Below are 14,578 nucleotides of genomic sequence, written 5' to 3'. Positions count from 1 at the left end.
CAAGATCCAGGCAAATATCTGCTTTAAGTGTGGAGACATAGCAACAGCAATAGCTGTAATATACTGCTTCATAGTGCTTTATATGCATCTCTAAATGGTTTACAGAGTCAGCATATTGCCCCCAACAATATGGTTCCTCATTTTACCCACTTCGGAATGGTAGAAGACTAAGGCAACCTTTGAATTGAACTGCTGGCTGTTGGCAGAATTAGCTGCAATACTGCATTCTAACCACTGAGCCACCTCAGTAATAGTCCAAGAACGTCAGATACTGATACTATTAGATTATTCTAAGCAGTAGGATTGTTCCACTAAAAAAGGAAATACTTCTGAAATTTCTCTGGAGGACATGCTAGTCTGTGGATTATATCTTACTGAAGTCCCCACTTTAGAATCGAAGAAGCTTCTTGGATGAAAAGCAAAACATTTTCAAGGAAAAAAACGCAAGGAAGTCCAGTTGCCTTTTAAAAAGCACTTTTAGGACTTTTCATACATGCTTTGTCACTGCGTTAATTGTTTGCTAGCCGACCTGAAGACTTACTGCGCAGGTCATAGGCAGGTCATATCAGCAATGATTTTATCAGCAATAATTTACTGCGCATGCTTAACACGTTTCTAATACATCACACATTCCAGAGACTTCTTTCCTTTTTGATCTTTGTTCGTCTGCCAAGAAGGTGGACGACAAATTGCTTCTGCCAAAATGTAACAATTAGATAGATTTGTTTATTTTCTTATTTTCATATTAAAAGTTTGTTTTCATTAGAACATGTTCTCGGGTTTTTATTTTTGTTTTTCTTGAAGATATGCTGTTTGGGAAAGCCGTCGGTCTAAGACCTCATTAGCTCAGGGTGAAATTTTCCCCTGACATGCTTGTTGCTTTTTCACTCAGTCTCAGGATTCTCCAGTTTTTATCATTTAATAAAAACTTTAAGAAAAGTCAAGCTCTTCTTCCACCACAACTTTTTCCTCAGATACAATAGGGATATCAGCTATAGGTCTGCAGTACTAAGGCGGGGCGGGGGGAGTCTCAATGAGAACACAATGTGACAATACGTCTAAGATAAACCAATCTAGGAAGATAGCATACTTTACCATATAAAATTCAATAAATTACAGGAGGAGGCATTTTTGAAAATCTTGTACATTTAATACTTTGAAAATTTCCTATGTTGCACTTGGAAAAACTTTGAGCCAACCTTGTAAATAAGCTCACAAAGATATTTTCCTGGAAGAATGTTGATTGGCCTCCTGAGAGCTGGCATAGGAGAGACAGAAAGCTTTATATTCTTTTATAGAACTCCATTAAATTCCTATGCTGTGGGTTAAGGAGAGTTTTTTTCTATCCATAACAGTCTATTTGGATTCTGTACTGCACACAATGGAAGAATGAATATTATAAATAAGCAATAGCAATAGAATTATATACCACTTCACTGTGCTTTACGGCAGACTCTAAGTGGTTTACAGAGTCAGCATATTGCCCCCAACAATCTGGGTCCTCATTTTACCCACCTCAGAAGGATGGAAGACTGAGTCAACCTTGAGGCAGTGAGATTCGAACTGCTGGCATCAGCCAAATTAGTCTGCATTCTTAGCACTGCGCCATCACAGCCCTTATGTTACTCTTCTACAGTATGCTCACCTTTGCATTCCTTGTCTCCTATGACTCCACATAAATTAATAAATAAAAGGCCCTTTAAATTAAATGGTCAGCACAATCCCTTCCTTCCATCAACTGAGGGTACATGAATTACACTACAGGGAACAATCCAGGGGTGAAATTCAGCAGGTTCTGACAGGTTCTGAAGAACCGGTAGGGGAAATTTTGGAGAACCGGCATATACCACCTCTGGCTGGCCCCAGAGTGGAGTGGGAATGGGGATTTTGCAGTATCCTTCCCCTGCCATGCCGCCATGCCACGCCCACAGAACCGGTAATTTTAAAAAAATGAATTTCACCACTGGAACAATCTGATACCCACCTTTTTAAAAAAATTCATACCACACAGACATGCCTTATATGCCAGTGTTTCCCAATGTTGGTAAATTTAGGTTCTGTGGACTTCAACTAAACTTCCAACATTGCTGTCTGGGGAATTCTGGGAGCTGAAGTCCACAAATCCTCCAGCTGCCAAAGTTGAGAAACCCTTTTCTAGTCCTTTCCCTTCCTATGCCCGATGGAAGATATGTGGACAGCAGTAAATTGGATTCTTTCCTATGATACAACAACCTGACCGTCTCCTTGATGGAAAGGGGCAATCTAAAAAACATGAAATATAAATAAACAAATTAACAGGAAAATTAAGCACTGATTATTTCTTTACTTATTCACTCACCATGGCAGTTTCCATTGGATAATGAAGTGAGCAATATGTTCTGTTCATACTGAAACAAAAAGCACAGCAGCATAGTTGATTGCAACGCTATTTCTTATTTTCTGCTTCAAAAATGGTTATTCTGTTATGAATACAGTGTGCATTTGCCTTGCGAAGAACCCCGTCAGTTATTTTTCCATTATTTTTGAATCCATCAAGTTTCTTCATTATAGACCTTCAAGAACTTGGCTGCCAGAGCAACAATATTGTCATTTAAAAGGGCATATTAAATACAGCTCAAACAAAAACAAAAAGAATTTGAATACAGTTTTCCTGGAAGCATGTTTACAGGAGCAGGTTTCCAAGAATTGCTAAGGCTATGGGGAAAATTTATAGCATTGTTATTACCTGGGATGCAAAATGTAACCCATAATGAAAAATAACAATAAGAAAGCTGCATACTTCCCAGGGTTTATTATTATTATTATTTACTGGCAGCAGTGTTGAAACAGACCCAATCATTTTTATCTGATTTCTTTCATTCACTGTAGGGACATGGATGGAAAGTGTTGATTAATTCTAAAATTGACTAAGAGACTGTGCATGAAATAAGCAATATGCTTCCCTCCAGATGTAGAACTATTAGCATTCAGGCATACGCACACATAGGAGTTAAGTGAGACATCATATGACCCTGTGATTTTACTGCCAGCTTCTCTACTGATTCTGCTTGTCAGAGGCCTAGGAAACATGCACATGATAAAATATGGCTGTCAGGATGCTGCAATAATTGTAAGTGGGAGACCAGTGGTGGGTGCCTACTGGTTTGGACCAGTTCGGCTGAACTGGTAGTAGCTTGGCGGCCTGGGTCGCTGGAACTGGCAGTGACCCGGGCCTGGCACGGCCCTCCAAACCGGTTCTCCCGGCAGCGCCATCTTAGTTTTTTGCTTCTGCGCATGCGCAGAGCAATTTTATTTATATTGTTCATGCGTGGGTGGCGCGTCCCTGAACAAACCAGCAGTAGTCTCTGCCAGAACCCACCCTGTAGGAGACCAGTGGTAAAATTAATTTTTCAGTGCTGCCATAACTTTCAGTGCTCCCATAAACAGGACAGTTAGAAGGCAAGCACTAGCTGTATGTGTAGAAAAAGGAGTAGGAGAACCTGGGTGCGGAGTTAAAAGAGGGATCATCCTAGAATCCTTACATAGCCACAAATGAACTAAGCCCAAGCCCAAGTCCAACCCCTTGAATACCATTGATCCTTATCTAACTCCAAGCAAGTGCTGACCTTTAGTTGAGAAGATTCCTGTGCATAGGTTTTTAGCAATGAATACGTTTAATTAAACCTTCATGTGTAGACCTAGACTTTCAAATATGCCTTGAAAGTATATGCCTTGTCTGACAAGACATGTATGTTACATCAAGGGCACTCTTCTCTAGACAGAAAGGAACAGTAAAGTTGTGCAGGCAGATATCTCTATTTGTATTGATGGTTTCATATTTTGCCCCTCAGTCTCTTTTTGGAGTAGAATATGCTTTCTTTGGACAATTGAAGAGCCACATCTAAAACTGTTACAGCAAAATATGCTTACCTTCTCAAGCTTTAAACAGAAAGGAGCTTGCTTCCATTTGATTCTCTCACTTCTATTTCTATAGCTATCTACTACATTAAACACCAAATCCATTAAGTTTTAGAAAACAGCTAAATCATTTCTGGAATCTCTGACAGATTATAAAGCACTTATTGTTGTCTCTTTAGTAGATAACATCCACTGGTATTATGCCTGAGGACTACTTAAAATGACACTGACAGCTTCTCGTTCTATGAATTTGCCTAATAATCTTCAGAGGATAAATTCTGCCCATTAACCACCCACTCACAGCATCCCTTGTGTTTAATAGAATTCTTGACTTTACAAGCTTTACAACTCATCTCAATTTGGACAATTTTGACAGAGTCCTTATCAGTCTGCATGTGTGTGTGTGTGTGTGTGTGTGTGTATGGGTGTTCTTGCTGAGCATCAGAATTATCTACTTTAATTTCTTGCCCTATTGGATCCTAGATGTTAGTTCTAATCAGATTACTGTTTTAGGGCCATTTCAAATCTTAATTGATTGGATTTCATATCCTCAAAAAATATTTTTAGGGATAGAGGGCATTTGTACTGTATAATCGAAGTCTTTGCTTATGGTGATGATCTGCTGGTTTGAAAAATCCATCTTATTTTTTTTTCAACCATATTTAAGTGAAATCAGCAGAAACATTTCTGTAGCAATAAAATTAAATGCAGATCCAGAACTATTTCACAAGAGGAGAATTCATTGGAGAGGGGGAAGAGGCCAATGCTTTTCGGTAATAACCAGCATTGTTCCGTGAATAACTATCTATTCATACCTCCTCCCATATTTACACCTCCTTTAAAGGTAAAGGTTTTTCCTGTCCAATCATGTCCGACACTAGGGGATGGTGCTCGTCTTAATTTCTTAGTCGACAGAGCGAAAAGCTCATGGAATGCTGTATCTTCCTATTGAAGTGGTACCTATTTATCTACTTGCATTTGCATGCTTTCAAATTGCTAGGTGGCAGTGGTGGGATTCAAAACTTTTTACTACCGGTTCTGTGGGCATGGCTTGATGGGCATGGTGTAGCGTGATGGGCGTGGCTTGGTGGGCATGGCAGGGCAAGGATAGTATAAAATCTCCATTTCCTCCCCACTCCAGGGGAAGGTTACTGCAAAATCCCCATTTCCTTCCAATCAGCTGGGACTCTGGAGGTAGAGAATAGATGGGGGTGGGGCAAATCAGAGGTGATATTTACCGGTTCTCCGAACTACTCAAAATTTCTGCTACCAGTTCTCCAGAACTGGTCAGAACCTGCTGAATACCACCTCTGCTAGGTGGGCAGGAGCTGGGCAAGTAACGGAAGCTCACTTTGTCACACAGCATTCAGGTCAGTCAGTTTTCCAGTTGACAAGCCCATCTGAGCCACTGCACCCCACACACCTCCTTTAGTCAGATATTTCATAAATAAAATTTGAGAGTTTTTATTAGAGTAGGATAGAGTGAATGGGAGGAGAGAAAATGCCTGGCAACAAACGAGTCTAGGTTCAATCTCAGAAGGATTCATGTTTTTTCAGAAACCTGGAACCTGCCGTAGGTCACTGTAAGCAAAGGTGAGCTGGGGCAGAAGAGAAGTCCAACTCAGCATTGTAGGCCCCCTTTTGACCTGGTGTGAAATTCTTAATCATGACCTCTTCCCAGCAATACCAAATACAATCATTTAAATGCAAATCTAAAGGCCAAATTAATTTTCACTTTTCCCTTCCCTTTATTAAGTGCATCTTACCTTGTTCATATCTTCCGACAGTTCCTTTGCACACGTCCACTCCTTATAGATTATTTCTAATATATTGGCATAAAACTTCTTAGCATTCAGAAAGACTAATGGGTTATTCACTGACACTATTTTCACTGGTTGTGAAGATTCCTTTAGAATTAAAAAAAAAAACCCAAACTTTAGAAAATAAAATATTTTAAATGCTTTATAACATACAAGCCCTGCATTATCCACATGGATATTAGGAGCATAATCAAATGCATTTTCAAATAGGCCAATGACAACATGATTTAGGTTAGTACTGGTTGATCTAACAGATCTGAGCTACAATAATGGGGAACTACTAAACCAAAGTGGAGAAGTTTTTATATCTAAGTCTGGATTTTTGCAGCCCTGCAAAATCTGATATCCCTACATTTATTGACTCTGAGCAATTGTTCTAGATACAAAAATTCCTTAATAATATTGTTATTCTCTCAGAATTTGTGTTTGCAATTCTATATTTTTGTACAGCTCCTTTAATTTCATATTTAGATTTGCTGTTTTATTGGAAATTACTATTTATCATAAAGTTCAACAGACTACACAAAATAAAATATTATCATCCAAACCCAAAGGAAATGAGGCAGAGATATCAACTCACAGCAAGTTGACAGCCACAAGTTAAGAGATTAAAGACTTCTCCCCAATAATTTTGTCATACTTTAAGTTGAGGGAATGGCATGGATATGCCTTGAATTGCCATGAAATAGGATTGTCACTAAATTGTGAGTGAGATGAATAAAGTCACATTTCTCTCATCACTTAGGAGTACATACAGTATGAGCAAAGCCTGAACACATAGATCCCTTACATATTTGGCCATCTGGAAAAAGAACTGAAACCTTTACATTTCTATATACAACTTCCGAGGAGGAGGAGCAAAGATTTTTTTTCCAAAGATAAAAAAAACAACAAAAAAAAATAAGCTTACAAAGTCGGCTTCTGTTTTGAATTTGCATTCTGTTTCATTCATGTGCTTCAAGCTCAGTGTTGTTGCTCTATGACAAATGTATAGAAGAATGTGAAACAAATACATAAAACAGAAAATCTTTTAAAAATCAAGTGTTTTTTCTTGTGGTCCTATTCCAAGTGTCCCAGATGCTGTAAATTACTTCCTAGCACAAGGCGCTTGCATGTTTAAACCATAACATTCATATTATACTCTAAGAATGCTTAATATTTAAGCTAATCATAGAAGTGATATATTTATCTAAGTTGTCTCGCTGGTCATGAAACATAAGCATTCTCCCGGTAGATTTTACATAACTTTCCGTGCAATTGTTAGGGTACTACCAATAGCAATAGCACTTCAGTGATGGCAAACCTTTTTCGTCTCGGGTGCCAAAAGCATATGCGTGTACTATCGTGCGCCCTTGAATGCCCACCCCCATAATTTAATGACTCCTAACGCCGTGCCCACTATGCATATGCACATAACCCTACCTCCTGCTGCCACACAGCTTGTGGGCATGGCTTTCTTAGAGCCTGGGGAGGGTGAAAACGGCCTCCCCTGCTCCCCTCCTGGAGGCCCTCCGGAGGCCGGAAACAGCCCATTTTCCAACTTCCGGTCTGTGCGTTGGGCTGTTTTTTGCTCTCTGGAGACTTTAGGGGAGCTTCCTGAAGCCTCCAGGGGGTGAAAAATGGCCCAACACAGAAACCAGAAGTTCACTTTGGGCGGTTTTTCACCCTCTGGAGGTTTCCGGAGGCTTCCCTGAAGGGCTGAAAAATGGGCAAAAATCGAGGCTGAAATCAGCTGGCCAGCATGGGCATGCACGCTGGAGCTGACAGGGCAATGCCTCGTATGCCGTCAGAAATCGTTCCACGTGCCACCTGTGGCATCTGTGCCATAGGTTCACTATCACAGACTTAGACTTATGTACCACTCCATAGTGCTTCACAACACTCTCTAGGTGGTTTACAGAGTCAGCATATTGCCCCCAACAATATTGACCATGGAAGGATGGAAGGCTGAGTCAACCTTGAGCCAGTCAAGATCGAACTCCAGGCTGTGGGCAGAGTTAGTCTGCAACACTGCATTCTAACCACTGTGCCACCATGGCTCCTTGGAGTAATAAAAATTTAAAATGTTAAAGAGCTATTTAGAATCACTATTTACTTTAGTACTATAGTGCATTAGCACTACACAGATGTCTGAACTGGCCATCCTGAGATCATGAATTTGGAAAGTTGGCCTAACACAGAAGGAGGGCACTGGACTATAAAAAACTCTGTTCAAAAGAGAAGAAGTGTAAATATGAACTGGTGACGGGAGATTAGATGAGCAACAGGCAAATGTTTAAACTTTTCCTTGATTACCATGATCATGTTTGAGTCTGTGTTTGCTTGGGAATCTCACATTTCACTTGCAATGCTTACTTTGGTCCTTGCAATAATCCTCCACTTTGAAAAGTGACGTTCTGAAAAAGAGTCAAGGGCCAACTAATGCCTACTCAACTCATAATTATTAGTCATTATAGCTAAAGTCACACAAGTAAATGTGGGAATTAGTTCTCATGTGATCAAAAGTAAAAGATGCGGGATCAGGTCTGTCTGTTACCAAAACAAGGAAAGATGGATATGGTTTCACTCACACCTCACAACAAGTATAAGTAGTCCTTGACTTACGATCACAATTGGAACCAGAATTTTGGTGCTAATTGGTGCAGTCATTAAGTAAGTCATTGTGTGACCAGACTCAATTTTACAACAATTTTTACTGCAAGTCCTTAAGCAAATCATGTGGCTGTTAAGTGAATCTCATGTGATTAAGTGAATGTGGCTTACACAATTGACTGGTTGTTGGAAGCCAGATGGAAAGGTTGCAAATTATGATCACCTGACTGCAAGATATGGCAACTGTCATAAATGCAAGCTGATTAGCAAGCCTTAAATTGCAAATTGTGTTAGGCAAGTCACCTTTTCCGAGGCCATGATACCTTTGAGCCGTTCTGCTTGAACAGTCATAAGTTAAGGACTTATGTACAAATAGGTAAAGGTGAATGTTCCCCTCGCACATATGTGCTAGTCATTCCCAACTCTAGAAGGCGGTGCTCATCTCCGTTTCAAAGCTGAAGAGCAAGCGCTGTCCAAAGACGTCTCCGTGGTCATGTGGCCAACATGACTAAATGCCGAAGGTGCCCAGAAAGCTGTTACCTTCCCACCAAAGATGGTTCCTATTTTTCTACTTGCATTTTTATATGCTTTAGAACTGCTAGGCTAGCAGAAGCTGGGACAAGTAACGGGAGCTCACTCCGTTACGTGGCGCTAGGGATTCGAACCGCTGAACTGCCAACCATTCTGATCAACAAGCTCAGCATCTTACCCACTGAGCCACCACATCCCTGTGTTTATATATGTACAAATACAGAGCTGTAATTTCTAACCTCTTTTACAGAGCAGGTAGGAGAAAGAGGCACAAGAATTTGAACGCTTATTGCAGTATACATAGAACTGGCTCTTGAAATACAGCAGTCACTGGAATTCTTCTTTAATACCCTCTTGACTTTGGTACAATAAATCAGAGACTCTTGGGTCCTTATGGGCCTATATATCTGTTCTAATCAAACCTGTCAAGAATAAATCTGACTGAAATAGCAGAATAATTATACTTCCAACTCATTAAAACTTCCAGGATTATTTGTAAGAGGTAAAAATAAAAAAGAAAGCTGAACAGTTATACATAACAAAAGCAATTTGTAGTATACATTCATCATGAGCAGAAGGCAAATCATTCAGCATTTCCAGAAACTATTTGCTTCTAAAAACATTGTAAAAGTCCTGACCTTGAAAAACGGAAAACCACAATCAGTATTGTGCAGACGACACCATACAATAACCCTACATTAGCAGCAAAGCAAACTGTAAACACGTAAGTGCTGACCCAAATACTCTGAAAGATACAAAAGAGGAAAACATATTTCATAATTAGATAGACACAATTCTTAGTGCTAGTGGTTTTATTATACAATTAACATTTTTCATTACTTTCATTAGAAGCAAACAAATGTAAAAGCTGAAAAGATATTTTACAAGATATATATTTTAAGTTTAAATAATTTAACAACCGCATACCTCAGAAGATGTTGGCCTTCTAAACTGGTAAATGAAGAATATTTCATTCTCTAGAACAGGGGTGTCAAACTCGATTTCATTGAGGGCTGCATCAGGGTTTAACCTCAGAGGGATGGGTGTGACCAGGGTGGACATGGCTAGCTCGACGTCACTCGTGTCAGGGACGCCTGTGGAGGCCCGAGCACTCTGCTGGCAAAAACAGGCTCCTGAGCTCCGTTTTTGGCTGCAACAGCTTCCTGCAACCCTCTGCCAGCGAAAAGAGAGCCCCTCCCAAGCTCCATTTTTGTTGGCAGAGACATTGTGGGCCCCTCCTTCACTGTCTCCATGGCTGGATCCAGCCTGCGGGCCTTGAGTTTGATACCCCTGCTGTAGAACACTGAGTATCTGCTAAAGCAGTGTTTCTCAACCTTGGCAACTTGAAGATGTCCGGACTTCAATTCCCAGAATTCCCCAGCCGCTGGCTGGGGAATTCTGGGAGTTGAAGTCCGGACATCTTCAAGTTGCCAAGGTTGAGAAACACTGTGCTAAAGCATATATGAAATGAAGGCTGTGCAAAGCATTCATAATGGGGTGCTTTGCAAACCAAGTTAATGAAGCCCTCCAGCCCTCTTTCTCAAAGCACTGAAGCAATTGCATCCTCTGAAAATTAGAAAAGCAGATGTGGATCCACATACATGTGGAAACAACCAGAGAAAGCATGATTTTATATATTCAGAATATATTTTTATGCATGCCGCTTCTGCTTTCTTAGATCATGCCCTTATAAGGTTGACTGCTTGTACTCAAAGACTATATACAGTAGCCTTCTGACATCCTTCTGATTTCTTATGAAACAAAAATGTCATAGCATGGAAAAGAAGGCAAAAATCACGAATGCAAAATTAAAAGTGCCCTTTAACAAATCTGGAGTTAAGCCATATTTATTTTTTATTTGCTTGGACATGTTCATATATTTCTTATTTTAATGCTACTGTATTTCAAAATCCTTGCTTTTTATTTCAAAGCATAATTGTCGAAATTTTGCTGTAAAGTCAGAGGGAACACTGAGTAAAACATTATATTCTAATCAGAAAAACCAGCTATTTGTGTTTAGAAACAAAACAGAAGCTGGAATAGCCAGGAATTATGACAAAGATCCACTTCATCCCTAACATATGGAATTTTAAGGAAATCAAAATGATGGGAAATTATCCTCTGGTGAATAATTGACATTTGAATGAGGCAGTCTGATTATTTTCAATGTCTTCTATTGTGGATAAATTCCTATATAAATCATATCACAATGCATAGTCCTTAGAGCAAATTTGCCAAATTGAAATTATAATCACATCTGGAGTGAAGTCATTTCTTTGCAAAAGCACTGAAGCATAGAACTTGGGAAAATGACTGGCTCAGCACTTACATATTAAAATGATGACTATGAATTTCAAGTAGAAGACAAGGAGACAACAAACAGAGGCTCAGGAAAACTTTATACAAATTGTGAATAGCAAAAAAATAAAAATCCCAGTTTGAAACAAGAACCCTGGCTAAACACTCTAATGATGAACCATAGGAGAAAGTTAATTTTGCAACAATATTCTAAGTGTTATATACAAAATGGGACCTTTAGTAGCTGCTACCTGATGTTGAAAAAATGATCAAAAAAGCAACTTTTGAGGCCTCCCAGTAATGTCCCAAAGCTGATTTTTCAAAAGGCAATTGGACTTTGTTTTTCTTGAGTATCCTTGAAGATGTTTCGCTTCTTATCCAAGAAGCTTCTTTCATTCTAACTGTTAGAACTGAAGAAACTTCTTGGATGAGAAGCAAAATTTCTTCAAGGAAAAAACAAACAAAGAAAAGTCCAGTTGTCTTTTGAAAAAGCACCTATGGGACACAAAAGGGAGGATTTATTTATTAAATGTATATGTCTTCCATCTCACTGTCAAGCAACTCAGGGCAGCTACAAGGATAAGATGAAACTTTTAAGATTACTCCATATCCTGAAAAGATTGTGCAGTAAAGTTCAGCTTTACTTACCCATTCAGTTTTATCCACACTCCAGTATTTTTTTAAATCTCGGAACTGCATCAGCATTCCCTTCAGGCCCACCACAATAATACTTGCTAGCACACCCTGGGATGAAAGAAACATTTATTACAAGATGAAGTTCATTATTCTGGAGGTGCTATTTGTCAGAATATTCATGAACTGGCAGAGACATGGTAACAATGGGAGCTGAAACAGTCTGGAGTCTGGGTGTGGCTTAGCTCTGAACTGAAACTACAAGGAACTCATTCTCTGTATACCCTGCTTGTGTTTGAACATGCTTACAATCTCTCCTCTCTACCACATTGGAAGAATCTGCTGTTGGTATTGTATATTTATTCATGTGTTATTATGAATATAAAGAAGTTAATGAAACCAGCTGAATAAGTTATCAATATGTGCTTTCTGGATTAGATTTTTGCAACAAACTCTGACAGAAGTATTTTGGAAAAAGGACTGGCAAATCACAAGGTAGGCGCAGATATTGTTCATACATATATCATTCCCTTTCCCCAACTATACATAATGCAAAATTAAAAATTAACCAAATAACTAAATATATATAGCTGAATGCAATTGTTACACTTGTATCTACCACATGTCCCTATTTCTGCCCTGCCCCAGAACTCTGTTTGAACTTTTTTTTAAAGGTTTTCATCAGAAAGAGATTGGTCTTACATCCAGGTTCACCTATTTTCCTTTTCCTTTTCCTTTGGTTTTGTATTATTATAGGATACAGTATCTGAACTATAGCTTCCTTTTCTCTGCCTGGACTTTCAGGACTAAAGTAGAAATACAAAGTTTAATACTTCTAATACATAGGGGGAAAACAGGTTGGATGAACGTTCCCTGGCCACCTGCATGCCAATTTCCTGCAAGCAACAATTTCCACAGGGCAGTATGGAATGTCTAGAAACTTTAACAAAATTGAGATTATGGTTCAATGTGATAGGTGAACCCAGTCTAGCTCCATTCAGCTTGTTAATCACAATTCTCCCAATGAAGAGAATGATGAATTGTCATAGGTTTTTACAACTAAAATTGGATCGATGTTTGTTTTTATCCAATTTGCTGTGCTTCTTTTGGTGATGTTGATCAGCAATATCCATCTTGTTCAATTCCAAGCTGGGAGAAAGACACTGGAAACATGGAGGCTGATTGAAAAGATGGTTTATTGATGAAGCAAAACCACATGGATTTGGGGTTCTGGGCAGTTGACAAAATGGAATTGAGAGTGGGTGGGTTTTATAGTTTATTTGGACTTTGCATTTGAGCTTCCTGTTCCTATGCAAGAATTTGTATATTATATGCTGTTAGATTCCTATGAGGTCATGTAGGGGTCATAGCTGGCTCTATAGGCAAAAGAGGAAATGCAAATCCTAGGTGTTTGTCTGAGCTAAGTTTGGTTGAGGTTTGGACTGCTCTGGGAGTGGTGCAATAACGGGCTTGTGTTCTGAAAGGGTGTTGGGCAATTCCTATTCTGGCTTAATGGCTTTGTCCTGTGTTGGATCTTGAATGAGGACTAATCCTACCATTCTGCCTTTGTTCAGACTTTGCTGCAGGGAGTTTCAAAGTATCCTGCCTTGAATGGATCTGCATTTCTAAAAGTTGCCTCCTCGGTTTCTGCTTTGGGGCAGGGAGATTGGGGCTGCTTTCTGCCTCTAAAAACATGTTTCTCCATTTCTCCCTTTGGAGAAATATAATATTCTGCTTTTTAAAAATATTTCCCAAAATATTTCATTCTTCTAGGAGGGGTAGGCGCTGACTTTCTGCAGTGCGATCAGCAGCTAGATAAATTTGATTAATTAATCAAATAAGGTTTTATAAGCTCCAGCTATTTCCTTTCTTCAGTGGTGGACAACCAAAAGCAATTCATGATTAAAATAATGAATGACCTGTTGGCAATCATATCTTCCACCTGTGCACAACAGCCTTCTTGAATTGTATGATTGTCTTGAATGAATCTGAAATCTGTGTGTACTTATATAGGTAAAAATAAGCTCCACCGAATGCAGAGGGATTTCCTTCTGCATATTATAAAAAATAATAATTCCTTTGAATCAAAGCTGGCTCTTGGAGACTATATTCAGTGCACCTTGATTTCTGATTGTTCAGTGCAACAATATTTATTATTTCCCTACAATGATGTCCCATCTTTCCACCGGAAACTTAAAACAACATATGACAAATGGCCATATGGAAGTGGTGAACCACTGATTGCTTCTGGCATTATTGTTTTTAAAAACTTCCCAATGTAGCCTATAGCTCAGGGATTTTTAGTGATCTCTCATCAAAATTCTAAGCAAATCCAACCTAAACCAGAAAATAGCTGAAGTAAATTACCCTACAGTTGCTTTCCTTTCTCCTGTTCACCTAAGTCTCTTTGCAAGCATTTTTCTTACACAAAAAACATTTTCTTTCTTAAGCAAAAAAAGAAAAAAAAATGTTTCACGGTTTATACACTGGAAGAATAAATTGTATTCTTGGGCTGGGGCCAAAAACCCCAGCTCAGTCTTACAGCCTATTTTAATCTTATATAGTAGGCGCACAATATCTGAGCTTCTTATCCAAGCAAAATAAAAAGTACTTTTGCACATATTTTTTGTTCTTGGTATGCAGCAATAGAGTGTCCTTTCATGGAATCCTAAAGAAAAGTGGAATGATCATTTTCAGAAATAATAGTTTCAGCTAAGTAGTGATGCAATCCAAATAATAATAATAAAGAACTATAATAATAAAAGTAGAATAGTAATTAAATAATAAGCACATAATAATAGTTAAAA

At 38.9% G+C, this 14,578-nt stretch overlaps 1 protein-coding gene across 3 annotated transcripts in view; it reads right to left on the bottom strand.

Annotated features, from left to right (window-relative positions):
- Window positions 1-14,578, bottom strand: part of SLC26A7 (solute carrier family 26 member 7) — a 64,411-nt gene that overhangs the window by 11,079 nt on the left and 38,754 nt on the right. For all 3 annotated transcript variants that reach the window (XM_081951623.1, XM_081951624.1, XM_081951625.1), the window contains 5 exons: window positions 11,787-11,882; window positions 9,479-9,585; window positions 6,628-6,694; window positions 5,664-5,804; window positions 2,339-2,387 (listed from right to left, as the gene is read on the bottom strand). In XM_081951623.1, the coding sequence (XP_081807749.1) occupies window positions 2,339-2,387; window positions 5,664-5,804; window positions 6,628-6,694; window positions 9,479-9,585; window positions 11,787-11,882 (460 nt within the window). The remainder of the gene's footprint in view (window positions 1-2,338; window positions 2,388-5,663; window positions 5,805-6,627; window positions 6,695-9,478; window positions 9,586-11,786; window positions 11,883-14,578) is intronic.

The sequence above is a fragment of the Natrix helvetica genome, assembly GCF_964273705.1.
Source record: "Natrix helvetica genome assembly, chromosome: 4".
NCBI lineage: Eukaryota > Metazoa > Chordata > Lepidosauria > Squamata > Natricidae > Natrix > Natrix helvetica.
The sequence above is the reverse complement of the archived record's forward strand: the minus strand, read 5'-3'. Positions and strand labels throughout refer to the sequence as shown.